Source organism: Antennarius striatus, chromosome 15, assembly GCF_040054535.1.
Source record: "Antennarius striatus isolate MH-2024 chromosome 15, ASM4005453v1, whole genome shotgun sequence".
In the NCBI taxonomy this organism is placed as follows: Eukaryota; Metazoa; Chordata; class Actinopteri; order Lophiiformes; family Antennariidae; genus Antennarius; species Antennarius striatus.
In genome coordinates, this window is record NC_090790.1 from 14,165,272 (window position 1) to 14,184,596 (window position 19,325).

Consider the following 19,325-nt stretch of genomic DNA (forward strand, 5'->3'; position numbering starts at 1 on the left):
GATCACAAATCGCATCTGATTACACAAACATAGATAGCACAACACTTGTCCCTTTACGTTCTAAAGACAAAAGGACGCACACACACAGGTTCATCATTGAAGTGGTGTATCATCATTGATACACCACTTAAGAACCGAAGAGGGTTTTTGCTCAAAGAAAGATTAATAAAGCAAACGGAATAAATTTATTTAACTTAGAGAATGAATAGATGAATACATGGCATTAATTTGAATTTCCTGTGGTCTTTCATCTTTTTTTTTTTTTACATTGATAACAAAACCTCTAAAGTCTTAAAATAATGCTCAATGTTTAGGTTCTTCTGAAGTTAAAAAATTGTAATCTTAGTCTTAAACTCTGTTTTTGACATGTTTGTGATACTTTTTAATGGCACCCAATTATGGACATGTTACTGATTTTTATGTCAAGCAGTTATTTTGTCTAGTGGATGCATGTTTTATTTCTTAAACAATCAACTTTAATTTTTGATGTCATTTCATTTTTCACCTGCGGATTTTAAAGTTTTGGATTTTAGGTTTAACTCAATTGGTCAAATTTGTAGATGCAACAAAACATGAAGATGAATTTAAAGAAACATGTTCCAGTAATCTTAGTGTTTTTATTTCACACTTTAGCTCCATTGGGTATGGAACCTTTGTTTTGTGGTACGTGTACTTCTGTAAATAATCTGGGTTCCACACACATTCAAGATGGCGGACAGGAGCAGGTCGTCCTCAACAATAAGGCCCAGCTAGGAGTAGCTGAAGCGGCTAGCAGTTCAAACTTGGCCTGGACTTTGCTAAACTAATTTCCCCCACACTGGCCGGAGACATGAGTGACTACAACCATTTCTAGCGGCCCTCCGACCGGCTGTGTGTTTCGGCGATGCCCCTCCGAGCGGTCCAACGAGGATAGAGTCGTTTTCTCCAGCCTGGGACGGTGAGACCGAGCCGCTAGTTGGCTTCATGCTAACCGTTTGTTTTGGTTGGGTGTCGGTACCGGGGTGGTGTCGTGGACCGACTGGTGCGGTCCAATGGTTCTAACGGGCCTGTAACGGAAGAACGGATGGTGGTTCTGCCAGCAGAATGCCGGCATGTGTGGGTGTTTACACTGGAAATGGTGGTAAAGTAGAGGGTCGGATGGAATGTTTAGCTAGTTGATAGATCTGTAGCTTTTGTCATAAAAATACTGTTACTGGGTTTTAGTACTTCAATACTAGTATGCAGCAAATGTGCAATACTTCAATTAATATTAATAGTTAGCTTGCGGCTATACCGCAATATACTTTCTCTTGTTACTGCACATTATTGTAACTGTGTACAATTATATGTATAGTATTCTAACTGTACTGCTGATATGCTACCATACTATTATGATTATAAAAATACAATATGGTAATGCTTAAGTGCTGCAAAGGCTCTATAGTACTGCTATAAAGCACTCATATTTTCTGACAAGTACTCCTTTTACTTTACAGTACTTCAGTGATGTTATACACATAATACAAATAATGACACTAATAATTCTGTCCACACGCAATGTACAATGTCGACAGTGTTTGTAGCATAATAATTGTTTTACTTCAGAACACCATTGTTGTGATATTAAGTTGTCAAAATTAAACACAAGTGATTCCATTTATTCACTCGATATTTAATAATCGATTTCTGAGAATTATGCTTTGTTCAAATCAGGGCAAACAGGCAGCACCTGTGTTTATTTTTGTGTTAAAAATGCATAAGAAAGAAATAGTGAGGCGACAAAGGAAAGGTTACTGCAGAGAAACTTTGGGATCACAACACACTGAAGAAAGAAAGGAAAACATAGTGCGGAATATTCAGTATTTTATAAAGTAGAATTGCTTTAACACAATAGCACATCGTCAATACAGCAACTCCTGAACTGATGGAATCTGCACTATTCGTCGAGTTCACATTGTGCAGCAGACACACCTAGATGATGACAGGGATATACTAGCATAGCATTTAAAGCAAATTGCTGTGACTTCCAGCTTAGATTAAGGTAAGCAAAGAATGAAAGTTAAATACAGTATAGTGATGTTCAATGGCTGGGTAAGAATGTACGGTAAATGTACGTGGGGAATATGCTTCCGGTAATATGTGTCGCTAAATTAGAAATATTTTCAGGAAAATATTCCACAGAAAATAAAAAGCTGCAGTTAATTTTTGAAGCTCTCAACTTGTTGACCTTCATTTGTGTCATTAGGTTAGTTACACAAAGACACACACACACACACACACACACACACACACACACACACACACACACACACACACACACACACACACACAGAGTGATGAAACATAAAAGTTAAACATGGAGTTTAACTTTTGTGTGTTTACTTTTATTTGTCATCAGTGAATATCAATAAACCAACTAAATTTTTTATGATATTGGAATGAACTTTTATATGCTAGTCAACACGGACATTTGTCAATTCATGAGTTACTGGCACAACGATCAAACGGGTGATAAACCAGATGCACTGAGTGACATCATAAATACTGTCGAATAGAAGCCTGGATAAGAGATCATATAAAATGGCTAAAAATTCCATGAGATATTTTTTGCTGTTTAAATTGTTGAGAATACTTTTACTGAACGATTTGTGACATCACACCACAAATCACTTTGTGGAACTTGCAAGCGAAATCTTTAAATCCTTAACTGAACAATTAGCATTATTTACCAATTACGAAAAACCAAACAATGTTAGTATGTTTTCATTTCACTTCTGGGAAATCATTAATTTGCATTACTTTTGTCTGGAAGCGAGTTGAAATCATTTCAGGCATTAGCTCCATTCAATCTTGTTCCCAAAGGACCAACTATAAAGCGTCTTGGTGAATTGCAGCCAATTTTGGCTCAATGGAGCTGCTAATAGTGAACAGACTCTTTTATACGAGTGCTGTGGTTCCGGAGTCCTCACAATGATAGAAGTAAACACATGTTGTATTAAACCGGTCAGTCTGCCTGCAGCAACTGCAAAGCATGCTGGGAGAAATTACCCCTCCACACACATACACTCTCTTCTTCCATCCCCCTCTCTCACCGTCTCTGCCACTGGTTTCTGATTGGCTGCTGGGTCACCCAGCTGACTGCCGTCTGTCAGAGGTTGAGGGAGAGGGAGGCTGATGGAGGCTGCAGTGATGGGGTGAGCTGCCATTTTCTCTTTCTTTATCCACAATCTGTCCTTCCTTCATTCATCCTTTGTCTGGATTGGTTTTATTTAAGGTCGTATTACAGAGAGGGAGTGAAGGAGGGAGCACAAGTACAAAGGAGGAGGAAGGATGTGTTTTTTTCTTCTTTCATTGTCTGTTCTCTGATATCGTCGTCTCCTGGATAGAATGTCTTTAGATAGAAAGAAAAAATGGAGGTGGAAATAGGGATGGATGATGGAGAGAGTCGGACGGGATGGAGCAAGGATCGACAGCAAAGGATTTGGGGATGCAGAGATGATGGAGGGAGGAGGGAGATAAAATGGCTGTTCAGGCAGGTGGAGTGTGAAGACAGGGAGGAAGTAGAAATTAAGAGGAAGGAGATGGGTGTTTCTAGCTGACTCAGAGTCAGACTGATTGCTACGATGATTGTCATTAATCACAGGGTGATATTTTAATAATTCATCATGCAGATGATGTGAGCATCAATGGCAGTTGTGTTCTCTGCATCTGAACTGTAGTACTGATGTAGTACTGATGTAGTACTAATGTAGTACTGCGAAATGGCACACGTTCAGTCATCCCAGTGAGGTTGTTGGAAAATATCACAGTAAAGTAGTCGTAGTATTATCTCAATGAAGTGATAGTGTTTTTATTCTATAGTACAAGTATTATGTCAATAAAGTGAGAGTATTAAAGATAGTAGTACTGTAATATTGATATGGTATTATTATGTCATTAAAGTAGCATTCTCTTCCCAGTAAAGTAGTAGTATTATATCAATAAAGTTATAATAAAATCACAGTCAGGTACAGTATTACCATATAAGAAAAGTATGACTATAGCCTCAGTAAAACATGACATAATATACTTATTCATCATAGAAATTGTTGCAGTTAAATAAACACATTATCAAAGTGAAGTATTAGAATCATCACTGTAAACCAGGAGTATTATTTCTGTCATAGAGGGATTAAATAACCCTTGATGCAGAATGAACATCCCAGGAAACATGTCCCCGTTCTTCTTTTGTCTGATTATGGTACAAATTGTAGCCTTAGTTCTTTGTTCTTGTGGGCAGAACTGGTGCTTGCTGCAGTTTTCTGCTGCTGTCTTCCATCTGCTTCATTCTGAGATGCTCTTCTGCATTCCTGTTGCAGCTGGTTATGGTCACAAAGTTACTTAAATCTTGTTCCACATTTGATGCGGACCTGCAGCAGATCATTTTAGCCATGTATGAATCTATTAAGATGCCACCATGTGAAAGAAAATGTAATCATTGTGTTGGTTACTTGACAGGTATTATTAATCTTGTTCCAAAATAACTTAGTTGGCATCTGCAGCTGGAAACGTTGCGTCAGAGTGCAAGTTACATCTCAGTTCTAAACATGTTGATTGGTGGACTTTTTGTGTTTCAAAAGCAATTTTATATTAAAATTATTTTTAATAATTTTTCCACATTTGAGTATTGTTTTTGTTTAAAACCAAATTTAATTATTTTGTTTCCTTAAATTATTAAAGAAAACAAAATAAACCTGTTTTTTGAAAGAGCGAGAGCACATGTGGGTCGATTCCTTCATGTGCAGATTATTGTTTGACACCCAGAAGTCGTCACTGTCATCTTCCAGTTATCTCCATACATGTAGATGAGGTCTGTTAGCCAGCTAAGGGTTTGCTATTCTGTTAGCCACTGACATTAAGTCGTAAATAATGAAAATGAGTTAACCTACTTAAGCTAAACCAGCACACTAGTACAAAAATTAATACACTTGTCAAACGTTACATTTATGGTCATTCTTTAACTTCAAACTATGACTGCAGTTTCATAACAAAATATTGTCGTATTAAAATCATTATTATTATACATTTATTATTTCTTGAAGACAAGACAACCATAATCATCGTGGGTGCAGGTTAGGCACTCCAGATGAGACGCCAGCTCATTGCAAGGCCAAATATAGACAGACAACCATTTTTATGTATTTATTTATTCATTTATTCGTTTATTATGTTTTATTTTGTTTTACATTATTTTTCCCCATTTCTTTGGGCCCTGTGGGTGTTCTTGTTGGCCTTGAGGCCCAAAAGAAAGATGGGCAAGGCCACTGGTCATGATGATTTCATTTCATTTATAATGAGATTTAAATTTGTTTTTTTACAGTTTTTCTGATGGGGGACACATGACTAAACACAACTGACGACTTTTCCTCTCTGTGTTTTTTTCCCATGGGACTAGTAACAGGGAGAAAAAGCGTAAAATTTCAGGAATGTTAATCTGCGCCGTTATAAATACAGTCATAGTCCTTGCCAGTTGTGTTAAATTCTTCGTTTTATTATCAAGCAGTTTGACAACAACATCAGTGATTTCTGATTGGTCGGTTGGCTTGGCTGATGCTGGGACTAGGTTTCCAAGCTAGTGAACGAGCCACACGGCCCAGAATCTGAGTCCGCGTTAAAGTAATGTTAGATTAACGTTAATCCCATAGGATGAGCCACGGAGGATGGACTTGTTACCAACCAGGTCAGAATCCTGGTAGAAAAATCTAGCTTCATAATTCTGCACACTGCATAACAGCAGTCCCAGAACCCGCGTCAGTACGCTCTAGTCGTACTGACATGTTTGTGTGATCAGCTGCTGAACCATGTGACTCAAAGCAAACACAACATGACACACAGGCTTCCACTGCAGTAGTGTGTACAGACTGGATTAGAGTACCTACAGGAGGACTGCAGTACAGTGATGGCTGGTGTTCTGCAGGTCAGTGGCGGGCCTTCCAGCATGGCGGCGGTGTCCTATGACCAGCTGCTGAGGCAGGTGGAGGTGCTGAAGATGGAGAACTCCAACCTGAGACAGGAGCTGCAGGACAACTCCAATCACCTGACCAAACTGGAGACGGAGGCCTCCAACATGAAGGTCAGTACTGCAGTACCCCCCATGGTGCTATGTGGCACCATTGGTACCACAGAGTACTCTCTCTGTTCTGTAAATCCTTTTTCTCTCTGTCATAAAAACTTAGTGTCACTCCCCCTCCCTTTCTATCTACCCCTGCCATGACAAGTCAGCATCTCTCTCTCTCCCTCTCTCTCTCTCTCTCTCTCTCTCTCTCTCTCTCGCGCTCTCTCGCTCTCTCTCTCTGTCTCTCTGTCTCTCTGTCTCTCTCTTTCTCATTTATTAACTCTGTCTTCCTTACTGTCTTCCTTGCTTTTCCCCTCTCGCTCTCGCTGTCATATAAAGTCACTGTCTCTCTGCGGCCCAGAATAGACCTGTGGTATTTTCAACCAATCACATGCTGTTCTGAACTTTACTACTGGTTGTAGCTTGGAGTGAGTTGTCTGTGTTTTAGCAGATCTTGGCCATAGGGGACTCAGGAAACTGGTCAGGATGAGCTGTCTGTCATCTTTTGTTCTCACTCCTTTGTGTTTTTCCGTGTTTATGTTCTTGTTGTTAGACTTCCTCTCCTCTCCTTTATCCTATATCTAGATTTGTTAATTCTTTCCTATAGTTTTTTGTCACTAAGGCGTGTGCTCTTCTGTGTGTTGGTTTATTTGTATATACAGTATTGTCACCATTTTTTCAGTTTTATGAAGAAATTTTTAGTTTTAGTTATGTCCTTCAATCTTAATTTTTATTTTTCTAGTTTTGTTGATTTTGACTGTTAAGTAATTATTTCCTCCCAGTTTACATTTCATTCATTTATTTTTTCTCCTTTTTTGGTACACTAGTTTCTGATTTTCTCCCTCTGTTGTTTTATCCTCTCCCTTTCTGTGATTGGCTGTTTTTCTGCTTATTGTCTCGTCCTTTCCTCTCCAAACACACACTCACTTCCCATTTCCTGAGTCCTGTTTCCTGTTATATGTTGATGAGCTGAAAACAAACTTGGACAATGTGAGTGCTAGTTTCCACCATGTCGCTGTATGAACGCTGTCGTTTCATCGTGGTGAGTGGACAGGGTGGTCTGTGGTCTAAGACTGAACAACAGAGTCAAGACAGCATTGTGATTATCATTGATGATGTCATAATTATTAGTTGTGTTTGAATATGATGTGTGTTTGTTGTGTTGTCAGTCTGTTTATGGCCACTGGGGAGAAGAAGGGGAAATTTCTTTGCCTTGAGCCCATGAGCTGACGTATGATTTCTGACATGATGCTGCCTGTCTGAGTTTGAGGGTAGATTCTAAAACTGAATTACCCTTAAATAAAGATAATGAAGTTGTATGAATTAGGTGTGTGTGTATGTGTGTGTGTGTTTTTTAATGGAACTGATTTTCTTCCTGTTTTCCAGGAAGTGCTGAAGCAGCTGCAGGGCACCATAGAAGAAGAATCTGGAGAGGCTTGCGGCTCTCAGATGGAGTTAATAGAGAAGCTAAAGGGTAAACACACACACACACACATACACACACACACACACACACACACACACACAGTAAGCAATGACACGTATTAAACCAAGTCAAGAAAAACAACCATTTTAAACCATTTTTTTTACATTTAAGTGATATCAGCTAGTCAAAATACAGTATATTTAACGTTCACACTGGTAAACTGTAGTGATTCCTACAAATGTCTCATTCTGAATTTGACATCTGCAAGATGCTCGTAAACTGTTGTTCACAAGTGATCAGTTGGAGGCGGGTCTGTCTAATACCTGGACTTGTAAGAGTCCGTCTGTCTCGGATAAGATCTGATCCAGACTGGATGGTGGTGTTTTTAGGAAGTAGTTGATACTGTATGTCTTGTGCTTCACATTAGAGTATTAACTTCCATTTGTAGCTCACAGACAACACTGTCAGCTTTGTTCTTTGGCCCTTACTAGTCTTAACATTGTAGTTAGTAGATGTTGATATCATGGTGTGCAAAAACTGATGTTATTCTGTAGGTAGTGATCTGACATATAAATTGTGCCCCTTTTGCATTTTATCCTGATCCTATCGTGTGCTATCTATGAACTTCTTTACCTTTGGAATGGTCCAGTTGGGAGTGTCTGAGCATCCACGACTTAAAATTTAACTGAATGTCAAATAATTAAGAACTGATCCCATTCTGTTTCATCCTTCTTTTTTCATGTATCTTTAATTTTTCTGTCTAATCTGAGGTGTTTTCTCCTCCAGAAATGAGTCTGGAGTCTGCAGGTTTTAAGCCGAGGTCGAGGCCTCCTCTGCCCCCCTCGTCCTCTTCCAGCTCAGCCTCGTCCAGCTCTGGAGCTCCTGCAGGAGCAGCTGGAGGCTCTGGAGCTCCAACCCCCCCACTGACCGCTGTTTTCTCCAGGAGGGGGCTTCTGTCGGTGGGCAGAGATAGCAATGACCGCTGTTTGGAGGAGCTAGAGAAGGAAAGGTACGGCTGAGTGCTGACACGACATTTGTACTGTGACAGTAACAAGTGACATTCCTAATTACAGTACTGTAAAGATTTTGACCAGTTTTGTAATCATATCACTCTGTTTTTCTGCTCTGGGATTGGTCGATCCTGCCTGACAGGTCACTGTTATTGGCTGAGCTGGAGAAGGAGGAAAAGGAGAAGGACTGGTACTACGGTCAGCTGCAGAATCTCACAAAAAGGATCGACAGTCTGCCGCTCACAGAAAATGTAAATATGACACAAGTGATTAGCTGGAGTTAACCGGTGCAAATAGTGCAAATTTGTTTTTGCAAATCATTAGAACCCAACATTTAAACCAGGGCTTTGAAACAGAATGTTTTGCCAATTGCTTTGTTCCAAACAGAAACACTATTATAATGTTTCCAGTTTTACTTTCCACCCAAGAATTGACGTACCTAAACCGGTTAGAACAAAAAAAATATAGTTCCCGAACTGGTTAATTAAGTTCCTTTTAAATATAAATAGGTAACAACAAAGTTACAGAGCAGAGTCTGGGGAACTCTGCTCTGAAAGTGGATGCAGCCAATAAGTTAATGCCTAAATCAAACATTCTTTAAGACTGACAGACTGCAGTGTTTACCAGCTATGAATATAACGACTGCCTTTTCCTTGACTGCTGGTCATATGCCTCAACTTCTCTCCGCTCTCATGAGGCATTGAGAAACATGAGGTCAGATTTTTTTTTTTCAAGAATGAAACCCCCCCAGTATGAACCGGTTACTATTATTTTGAATAACACATGCTGTTCCAGAACATTAACAAAGTTTTTTGGGTTGTTTTTTTTTTGGTCCATGAACCGTTTCAAACCTCTGATTTAAACCAGTTTGTTTTTGAATATTATGTCTTCATTTTGAATGTGATGCTAATAACGCATTTCAAAAATATTGGGACACGGTCTTCTTTACTACTGTCTTGCATCCCATCATCATCATCCCATCTCTCTTCTCATTACATTAGAAAGAATCTGGATACTGTTTTTAATATCCACTCATGTTACCACCCTGTTTCCAGTTAACATCATTATTTTAGAGATGTTCCAGGTGCTTACCAGTTCCCAACTTTTCTAGTGTCTTGTTGCGTCTGTACCAACTTTCTTGGAAACAGGGTTGTAGTTGTATGCAGATAGACATGATCATACACACACATGCATGCATCAGCTGGAGTTAACGAGTAGTTTTTGTAGTTCTCTCTACAGACGGACATGAGCCGTCGTCAGCTGGAGTTTGAAGCCCGCCAGATCCGTTCAGCCATGGAGAAACAGCTGGGTTCCTGTCAGGAGATGGAGAGGAGAGCGCAGGTAAGAACTCACTGGAATTCTATGATGTGATAATAAAGTTTCAATCCAAACAGATTTAAGTACACAGTAATTGTGTGTGTGTGTGTGTGTGTGTGTGTGTGTGTGTGTGTGTGTGTGTGTGTGTGTGTGTGTGTGTGTGTGTGTGTGTGTGTGTGTGTGTGGCTCAGGCTCGTGTGTCTCGTATTCAGCAGATAGAGAAGGACATTCTGAGGCTGGGAGCTCATCTTCAGGTAACCCTCCTTTTGTCATCATACTAGAACAATGAACTGTTCACACATGCAGTCATCCAATCAGGAGCTGGGTTCATTGTTCAGCCTCCAATCAAACGTCCAAACAGATTTTTAAAAAAAACGTCTATAAAAATCATCACATATGTTCCTGCAGCACATTCATTCATTCATTTTCTACCGCTTCATCCGCCGTAGCGGGTCACAGGGAGCTGGAGCCTATGTGAAACAGTCTAAAAGATCTCCAAAGCTGGACTGGGATTTTTTGAAACAGTCCACGTATCAGAATGTTCATTTGGCTCAGTAAAGTTCCAAATCTGACCAGTGACCACTTTAAATTTAGGTTTTATTGCTGTATTTGTTTTTATGTTTGCCTTTAGTTAATAGGACATCTTGAGAAGCGTCTTCCAATGTCTTCCAGTCGAATCAAGTCCATGTCAACCAGACTGTTACCTCAATGTCAGGGGCGCTCACTATAACCACTGCACTATTTGCCCCTCCAGTTAAAACTCGTATTAATGTTAGGTATTGTGAAGCAACATGGCTCTAAGATGGGGTGGGGCGTCTCTCAGGCAGGCTGATGAACTATTATTTCTATATTTACACTGGATTAACTTTAATCTCACTGTCTTCAGGTGGAGGAAGCTCAGGGCCCCAGCGACAGTAGTGACCTAGCTGGAGCTCAGGTGAGAACCTGTCTTTCACTGTTTTTTGTCTCTTATCTTTTTTAAATCTTGACTTAAACTTTCTTCTTCACGCCCTTCAGAGCTCCAGCAGCAGATTGGACCTTGAGCCGGCCAATGAGACGGCATACTCTGTTCCTCGACGAATCACCAGCCACCTGGGAACCAAGGTTGGTAATTTTCCCTAATAGCACTAAATACTGTTGAAAAAAGTGTCCAAATCACACTGTAAGAAATCTCTTTAGAAATTAAGTGTCTGACACCCCCTGAAAAGTGTGGAGTGTGTACCCTGTAAAAAAATGTACCTCTCTGTTACCCTCTGCAGGTGGAGATGGTGTACAGTCTTCTGTCCATGTTGGGGACTCATGATAAAGACGACATGTCACGTACACTGCTCGCCATGTCCAGCTCTCAGGACTCCTGCATCGCCATGCGTCAGTCTGGGTGTCTCCCACTGCTAATCCAGCTGCTCCATGGCAATGACAAGGACTCCCTGCTCTTAGGTAGTTATTTAATGTTCTTATATCACGTGTTTATTTATATTTCCCCTTAGTGTGGTGAGAATATCACCTAACCTGTGTTCTATGATCAGGTAACTCTCGTGGTAGCAAAGAGGCCCGCGCTCGGGCATCGGCAGCTCTGCACAACATCGTCCACAGTCAGCCGGACGATAAGAGAGGCCGACGTGAGATCAGAGTGCTCCACCTGCTGGAGCAGGTGCGTCATTACTGTGAGGCGTGTTGGAGCTGGCAGGAGAACCATGAGAGGGGCGTCGACCAGGAGGACAACCCGAGTGAGTGATGTCACACTCTCTGATTAGGAGAAAGCATGACAAATCTGATCAGGACAGAATTGGAAGATTAAAGACACATAGATTGTTAAGGACAGAGGATGATTCAAGACTGTGGTGGTTCAAAACTATAGCGTTTTAAGCAACAGTTGAAGCAACAGTAGCAGTTTAAGCAACAGTATTCCAATAATGTGTGAAATTATTTGCTGAGACTTTACAGCTTAACAGTAAAGCAATGAACATCTATTTCATTTTTGGTTTGAAGTCTTCTCAAACTATTAACTAATAATCCCCACATTTAGTAAACATCAGTAATCTGACTCTGTCCTTTTTCTGTAACATTAATGGAATACATTTTTGTTAGGATCCTAATTTCCTAATTTATTCCTTAAGCCTGTTCACATGTTATTCCTACCATACAGTTCATGTTTCTACTTCTATATCTTTAGTGCCGTCTCCAGTGGAACATCAGATCTGTCCCGCCGTTTGCGTCCTCATGAAACTCTCCTTCGATGAAGAACATCGACATGCCATGAATGAACTGGGTGAGTCTGAAACCAGTTACATTGTCCTGGGGTCCCGACTCGTTTCCTGTCCTGTTGACTGCATATTGATCATCTGTTGGTGTTTTTTTGTCTCTACAGGGGGTCTGCAGGCAGTGGCGGAGCTGCTGCAGGTGGACTGTGAGATGTTTGGTCTGAGCAGCGATCATTACAGCGTGACGCTGCGGCGCTACGCTGGCATGGCCCTCACCAACCTCACCTTTGGAGACGTAGCCAATAAAGTGAGAGACCAACACAAATAGATATGAAACACATGTCTGTGTCATTAGCCAATCAGAGCGTAGCTTCATGTTGTTGTCCTTCCAGGCCACACTGTGCTCCATGAAGGGCTGCATGAGAGCAATGGTTGCCCAGCTGAAGTCTGAGAGTGAAGACCTGCAGCAGGTAAATGCTCTTGGTCGTCCCAGACCTGACTAGTTGATAACATCCAGACAAGATCATTGATCACACTTAATCAGACAAACAGTCACAACTCCAATATCGAGGTTTACAATTCTGTTGGGTTTTTTTTTAGTTCTTAATTGTCTCTAGAAAATTAAATTGTCATATTCCTGGAAAACGTTTCTGAATATTTATACTGTTCTTTCAGGTGATAGCCAGCGTGTTGAGGAACTTGTCCTGGCGGGCTGATGTCAATAGTAAGAAGACGTTGCGTGAGGTCGGCAGTGTGCGGGCGCTGATGGGCTGCGCTCTGGAGGTCCAGAAGGTCAGTGTAACCTCCTCATCTATCGGTTTGTCCTGAGCACCGTGACATTGGCGTTTCTCACTCTGTCTACTTCACCGCCAGGAGTCGACTCTGAAGTCTGTGCTGAGCGCTCTCTGGAACCTGTCGGCTCACTGTACGGAAAACAAGGCTGATATCTGTGCGGTGGACGGAGCCCTGAAGTTCCTGGTGGGAACGCTGACTCACCGCAGTCACACCAACACACTCGCCATCATTGAGAGTGGCGGAGGAATCCTTCGCAATGTTTCCAGCCTTATCGCAACCAATGAGGCGCACAGGTTAAAACCTTTAATAAACTGTTGTGACTGAGTTGATGAAATCCTCAGCACTGATGTCGTCCTCCTTGGTGCTTCTCTTACAGGCAGATCCTGCGTGAACACGGCTGCCTGCCGACGCTGCTGCAACACCTGAAGTCTCACAGTTTGACCATCGTATCCAACGCATGCGGAACACTTTGGAATCTTTCCGCCAGAGATGCCAAAGATCAGGAGGCATTGTGGGAACTTGGTGCTGTTGGCATGCTGCGCAACCTCATTCACTCCCGCCACAAAATGATCGCCATGGGAAGCGCCGCCGCCCTGCGGAACCTGATGGCCAACCGACCAGCGCGCTACAAGGATGCCAGCGTGGTGTCGCCGGGCGCCGGTGCCCCGTCGCTCCACGCTCGCAAACAGAAGGCGCTATTTGAAGAATTGGATGCCCAGCAGCTGTCAGAGACATTCGACAACATTGACAACCTGAGCCCCAAGGCGGCGCACAGGAAGGGGCGGGGCTGTAACGGTGCTGGAGGAGGAGGGAATGCGACACGCTCGTATACGAATACACCAGTGCTGTCCAGCCCGAAGAACGGCGACGGGTCGAAAAGGACGCCCGAGGAGGCGGCGTACTCTCGGCCGGTGTTCCCCCCCAGCGTCCGAGCATCCAGCGACAGCCTCAACAGCGTGACGAGCGCCGATGGCTACGGCAACCGGGGTAAAACCAAACCGTCGTCAGAACCGTTCTACTCATCAGACGAGAGCGGAGCCAACAAGTGCTGCGTCTACAGGAAGTACCCCGCCGACTTGGCTCACAAGATCCGTAGCGCCAATCACATGGCAGATGACGACGGCGCCGAATTGGATACGCCCATCAACTACAGCTTAAAATACTCAGATGAACAGTTGAATTCTGGGAGACAGAGTCCGAGTCACCGTGGCGGTATAGAGAGTGATGATGACAGCGAACAGGATACCAGGCCGAGGAGAAGGAACGACGGTGGTGACTCGGCAACAGCTGGCAGCAGAATGGTGTCTGTGGCACCGCCGCGTTACGTCGTTGCCACGGCATCTTCAAACTATGGTGGTGACACAGCAGGTGAGCAGCCAATTGACTACAGCCTGAAGTATAGCGCTGACTCCACCCGCAAGTCTCTCTTCAAGCCAGAAGAGACTGCTGCCCCATCTGCCCCAGCTCCCCCCTCATCCTCCGCCAATAAGCTCCACCCCCCGCCGCCGACAGGTAATAGGGCGGCGCAAAAAGCCAATCAAGAATCAACACAGACATACTGCGTGGAGGACACACCCATCTGTTTCTCCAGAGGCAGCTCGTTGTCCTCGCTGTCTTCAGAGGAAGAGGACGACGGCATCGAGAGGACGAGGAGAGGCAGGAGCGTCGTCAGTGGCGGCGGTGGGAATGACTACCCGACACTTCCTGTCAGCGAGAAAGACGAGCAACAGCAGACGCAGCAAAAGGAGGCAGAGAGCCAGACGGCCACCGCCGCCGTTCCCTCCACGCGGGGACGCCGAGGTCACCACCACCATCATGGCCACGCCCACCACCACCATCACCATCACCACGTGACGACGTCATCGTCCGGGGCCCGGACGCCGAAGAGTCCGCCGGAGCAGCCGTACGCTCAGGAGACGCCGCTGATGTTCAGCCGCTGCACGTCCGTCAGTTCCCTCGACAGCTTCTCCACCTCATCCATCGCCAGCTCCGTGCGCTCCAGCGAGCCGTGCAGCGGCGTGCCGAGCGGCGTGGTCAGCCCCAGCGACCTGCCTGACAGCCCGGGGCAGACCATGCCGCCAAGCCGTGCCAAGACGCCACAGCTGCCGCCGCCACCGAAGCAGGATGCCAAGGAGCAGGAAGAGGCCAAGAAGAAGGATGAAGACGAAAGCAGCGCTGACGTCCTTCTGCACTTCGCCACAGAGAGCACGCCACACGGTTTCTCGCGGGCCTCCAGTCTGAGCGCGCTCAGTCTGGACGAGCCGTACATCGCAGCGGAGATGAAGAAGAAAAATGAGGAGGAGGAGGGGCTGAATGAGGAGAGGGTGGAGGATGCGCCAAAGCCCATCCTCGACGAATCGGACGACGACGATGACATTGAGATCCTTGAAGCCTGCATCAACATGGCCATGCCCAAGTCGTCGCGGAAACCAAAGAAACCACAACAGGCCGCGCCGAGGAAACCCAGCCAGCTTCCGGTTTACAAGCTCCTCCCCCCTCAAAGCCGTACCCAGTCGCAGTTGAGGAAAGACGTGCCGCCGCCGTCTGAGGACATGCCGAGAGTTTACTGTGTGGAGGGAACGCCACTGAACTTCTCCACCGCCACCTCCCTCAGTGACCTCACTATCGACTCCCCGCCCAATGAGGAGGCAGCAGTGGTCGTCGTACCCGTAGGCCTTTCATCACCTGCTCGGGGGGGGCGTGGCAGACTTCCCGAAGGTGAGAATGGTGACGACATCCTCGCCGAGTGCATCAGTGCTGCCATGCCCAAAGCCAAACCCAGGAAACCAGTCAGAGCTGTGGTGAACACTGAGCATGCTCAAGCCCCGCCCCTTCCTCCGCCTCTTCCTGCAGCTGCTTCGCCTCCTTTTGGCCCCCAGCAGCAGAAGAAGAAACCGACATCGCCTGTCAAGCCCATGCCCCAGCGGGCGTTGTATAACGTCGCCACGGCAGCTTCTGCCAAATCCAAGCCTGGGTTTGCCTTCGACTCCCCCCACCACTACACGCCCATCGAGGGAACGCCATGCTGCTTCTCGCGCAACGACTCGCTGAGCTCACTTGACTTCGATGAAGACGACGCCGGCGAGAGGGACGACGAAGAGAAGAAAAGAAAAGACGATGGAAGGAAGAGGAAACAGCAGACGGCCGCAGTTTTCCCTCAAACAAAACCTTCCGCCAACGCCACAGCAACGGACGAGAAGCAGAAGTTCGCCATCGAGGACACGCCCGTCTGCTTCTCCAGGAACTCGTCCCTGAGCTCCTTGAGCGACATCGACCAGGAGAATAACAACAAGGAGTTTGCTCCGCCGCTGCCGTCCGAGCAACAAGACGAAGCGACGACCAAGTCTCCCCCTCCTCCTCCTCCACAAGCAGAGTCAAAGCTCCGCCCCTCGGCCACCACCGGCTACGCTCCCAAAGCATTCCATGTAGAGGACACGCCCGTCTGCTTCTCCAGGAACTCTTCGCTCAGCTCGCTGAGCATCGACTCAGAAGACGACCTTCTGCAGGAGTGCATCAGCTCCGCCATGCCCAAGAAGAAGAAGAAAGTCCCTGCTGCTGTTGCCGCTCCACTTCCTGTAACCAAAGACGACGATAACATTCTAGCTGAAGAGGAGCCTACAGAGGTGCCAAGAAGCCCCGCCTCTCCGGACTCTGAATCGTTCGATTGGAAGGCGATTCAGGAAGGGGCCAACTCCATCGTCAGCAGTCTGAACGCCGCCGCTGGCGCCACCTCGTCGCTGTCCCGCCAGCCGTCGTCAGACTCTGACTCAGTCCTGTCGCTGAAGTCAGTGGGTTCACCATTCCGCATCCCAGCAGCCAATCACAGCACAGAACAAGAGGAAGTGGAAGAGAAGGAAGGCGAGCTGGTGAAGCGAGGAGCGAGAATCCTGAAGGCAGAGGAACGCACCACGTCGGAGGCCAAGAAGAAGAAGGAGGAGGAGGAAGAGGAAGAGGCGAAGGCTGTGCGAGGGGGCAAGAAGGTGTACAGGAGTCTGATCACAGGCAAGCCAAGGGCGGAGCCAGCAGCCAGGGGGCGGAGCAAACCCAGGTCAGCAGCCGTGGCCAAAGTTCCAGGAAGTAACGACGGTGTTGATAAAGGAGGCGGGTCCTCTCGGGAGTCCACACCTTCGCGCTCTGCCAATGCAGCCAATCAGAAAGGGGGGAAGTTGTCGCAGCTGCCACGCACGGCTTCTCCAGGTAGCGCGTCATCGTCGTCGTCATCGGCCTCTAGGCCGGCCAAACAGAGCGGGGCCTCCAAGACCGGCAGCGGCGGCATTCCGAGGAGCGAATCTGCATCGAGGTTCAACAGTTCCTCAGCGGCCAAGAAGCAGAAGGCGGAGCCAGAGAAGCCAGCTCTCGTCCGTCAGTCCACCTTCATCAAGGAAGCGCCAAGTCCGACGCTGAAGAGGAAGCTGGAGGAGTCTGCCACCACAGTGCCTTTGGAGTCACCACCTAGCCCTGATAAACCGCTCCCACCAACCACGAGGAGACACGATGTCAACCGCTCCCACTCCGAGAGCCCATCACGTCCACAGGAAGTGACGTCTTCACGCTTCAGCCGCACCGGCACCTGGAAGCGGGAAAATAGTAGCGGCGGAGGAGGTAGTGGCAAACACTCAACGTCATTGCCACGTGTGGGGACGTGGAAGAGAACAGGAAGCTCGTCGTCCGTGTTGTCAGCATCATCAGAGTCTAGCGAGAAGGGGCGTAGCGAGGAGGAGAGCGCCACCAGGTCGAAGGGCACGTGGAGGAAGGCGAAAAGTGGCGGCGGCGAGTCATCAGCTGGACGGAGCTTCAACAGCAAATCGGAGGACGTGTGGGTTCGTTTGGAAGACTGTCCCGTCAACAATCCACGCTCTTCCTCTTCCTGTTCCGCCCGCTCTCCCACCACCACCAACGCCCCGCCTGTCATAGACAGCCCCGCCCCCTCCAAAATCCCCACCTCCTCCTCCTCTTCCTCCTCCAATCTCAACTTGCGACGAAGCTGCGAGAGCCTCGATGACAAACCTCCGCTTCCCGACAGGCAGCTGCAGCAGCAGCGCGGTCAGGCGCGGAGCGGCGCTGTGGCTGCCCGGGTCAGCCCCTTCAACTACACCCCCAGCCCGAGAAAGAGCAACGCTGATGCCACCACCACCACCACCACCACCACCACTACAGGCATCACCATGACAACCACCACAACGTCATCATCGACAACCCCCACACGACCTTCACTTATCCCTACCCCAGTCACCAAAAAACGTGAGCCAAAAGGTGGAGAAGGTGGCGGCGTTGGCGGTGGTGGTGGCGGAGGAGGAGGAGGCGGTGAACGCGGCTCATACATCGTGACATCAGTGTGACGACAGACACAAAACGGCTGCCGCAGTTGGGACAGTTGATAAAACGGAATGAAGTGTTTTGAACTGAACAGTGCAAGATGTCTGTATTTAAGTCCCGCTCCTTCACCTCCCTCTTCTACCCTCATTAGCTATTCTCAGCTATCAGTCAAGCTTCTTTATTCAACAAGAGAAAACTTTAAAAATGAACTTTTTATGTTTTTATACCACTAAAATGATGTGTAGCGCTTAGCTCCGCCCCCCTCGCTCCCTATGTCTCTGCATGGTCCCGCCCCTTACTTTAACAATGACAGTTACCATGGTAACACGATGAGAATGATGACGATATCAATGTCTACTCGCTGATTCTGCTCTGTTAGAAATTTTATGTTTTTTTGTTTTTTTCAAGTTTGGTTCTGAAAAGCAATTTTTTTTCATCTGTTTTGTTAATTTATTTTCTCCTTCTGGAAACGAAAGTAAACCGAACTGCGGTTTAGATCTGCTGTCAAGTTTTTTCAGAAATTCCTTTTTTAAAGGTCGAATAAATTGATTGTTTTTGGGAACTCTTCTTCTGGTTTTTTGTATTTTTCCACTTTTGTCCTGTGAAAGGAAAATTTTCATTTTGTCTCCCTGATGTTGAAACCAGTTTTTCAGAACCTTACTTCACTTTTTTCCAGAGCGGGACGTTTGCCACCAGCTGATGTGTAAAAACTGGTCTGTGAAAAGTTTTGGTCTGTTGTTGAATTTCTGGATGACTTGTAAGGATTTTTTCTGATAAATCATCTGTTGCCTGAAAACGTTCCGCTCTGTATTGCCTTGGAATCAAATAACACTGTAAAACGTAAGTTATTGCTGTAAAACATTTTAACTCTGAAGCACATAATTTAAAACTAAATGATTTTTTGCCAAAAGTTTCCACAATGTTTGATCGCGGTTGTAAGTTTATCTGTTGAAACGACTCGAAGGCAAAAGTGTCTGGTGGAATGATGAAAATTAAATGAACACATGATGAACATTAAACTCAACATTTTAGTTGCAAACTGGCTCTTTTTCATTTTTCCACTAGTATGAGCACAATAACACATTATGATTATCACATTATCACATAAAAAGATTTTTTCATTCTCCCAATCACTGATGGTATCGTGACCGAAGACTATGAAATACATAAATTCTCTGGTTTTATGT

At 45.6% G+C, this 19,325-nt stretch overlaps 1 protein-coding gene across 4 annotated transcripts; it reads left to right on the plus strand.

Annotated features, from left to right (window-relative positions):
- The first annotated feature begins 702 nt into the window (after positions 1-702).
- Positions 703-19,171, plus strand: apc (APC regulator of WNT signaling pathway). 4 transcript variants are annotated; one of them, XM_068334134.1, is made up of 17 exons: positions 703-937; positions 5,936-6,091; positions 7,460-7,547; positions 8,286-8,508; positions 8,652-8,760; positions 9,737-9,850; positions 10,018-10,080; positions 10,713-10,763; positions 10,844-10,930; positions 11,086-11,263; positions 11,353-11,553; positions 12,000-12,095; positions 12,195-12,334; positions 12,420-12,497; positions 12,703-12,819; positions 12,901-13,115; positions 13,199-19,171. In XM_068334134.1, the coding sequence occupies exons 2-17, from the start codon at positions 5,957-5,959 to the stop codon at positions 18,159-18,161; spliced, it is 6,858 nt and encodes a 2,285-aa protein (XP_068190235.1). In that variant the 5' UTR covers positions 703-937; positions 5,936-5,956; the 3' UTR covers positions 18,162-19,171. The 4 variants fall into 4 exon arrangements, with proteins under 4 accessions (XP_068190235.1, XP_068190234.1, XP_068190237.1 ...); XM_068334133.1 differs by having other exon boundaries at positions 12,000-12,334; XM_068334136.1 differs by lacking the exon at positions 703-937 and adding an exon at positions 3,137-3,173 and having other exon boundaries at positions 12,000-12,334.
- Positions 19,172-19,325: the final 154 nt, after the last annotated feature.

What these genes read in the sequence shown, in the direction of transcription:
- apc (XM_068334133.1), top strand. Translation starts at nt 5,957, where the DNA reads ATGGCGGCGGTGTCCTATGACCAGCTGCTGAGGCAGGTGGAGGTGCTG. An exon ending in GTTAATAGAGAAGCTAAAGG is followed by an intron (nt 7,548 to 8,285) that starts GTAAACACACAC and finishes TTTCTCCTCCAG; the next exon opens with AAATGAGTCTGGAGTCTGCA. An exon ending in GAGGAGCTAGAGAAGGAAAG is followed by an intron (nt 8,509 to 8,651) that starts GTACGGCTGAGT and finishes CCTGCCTGACAG; the next exon opens with GTCACTGTTATTGGCTGAGC.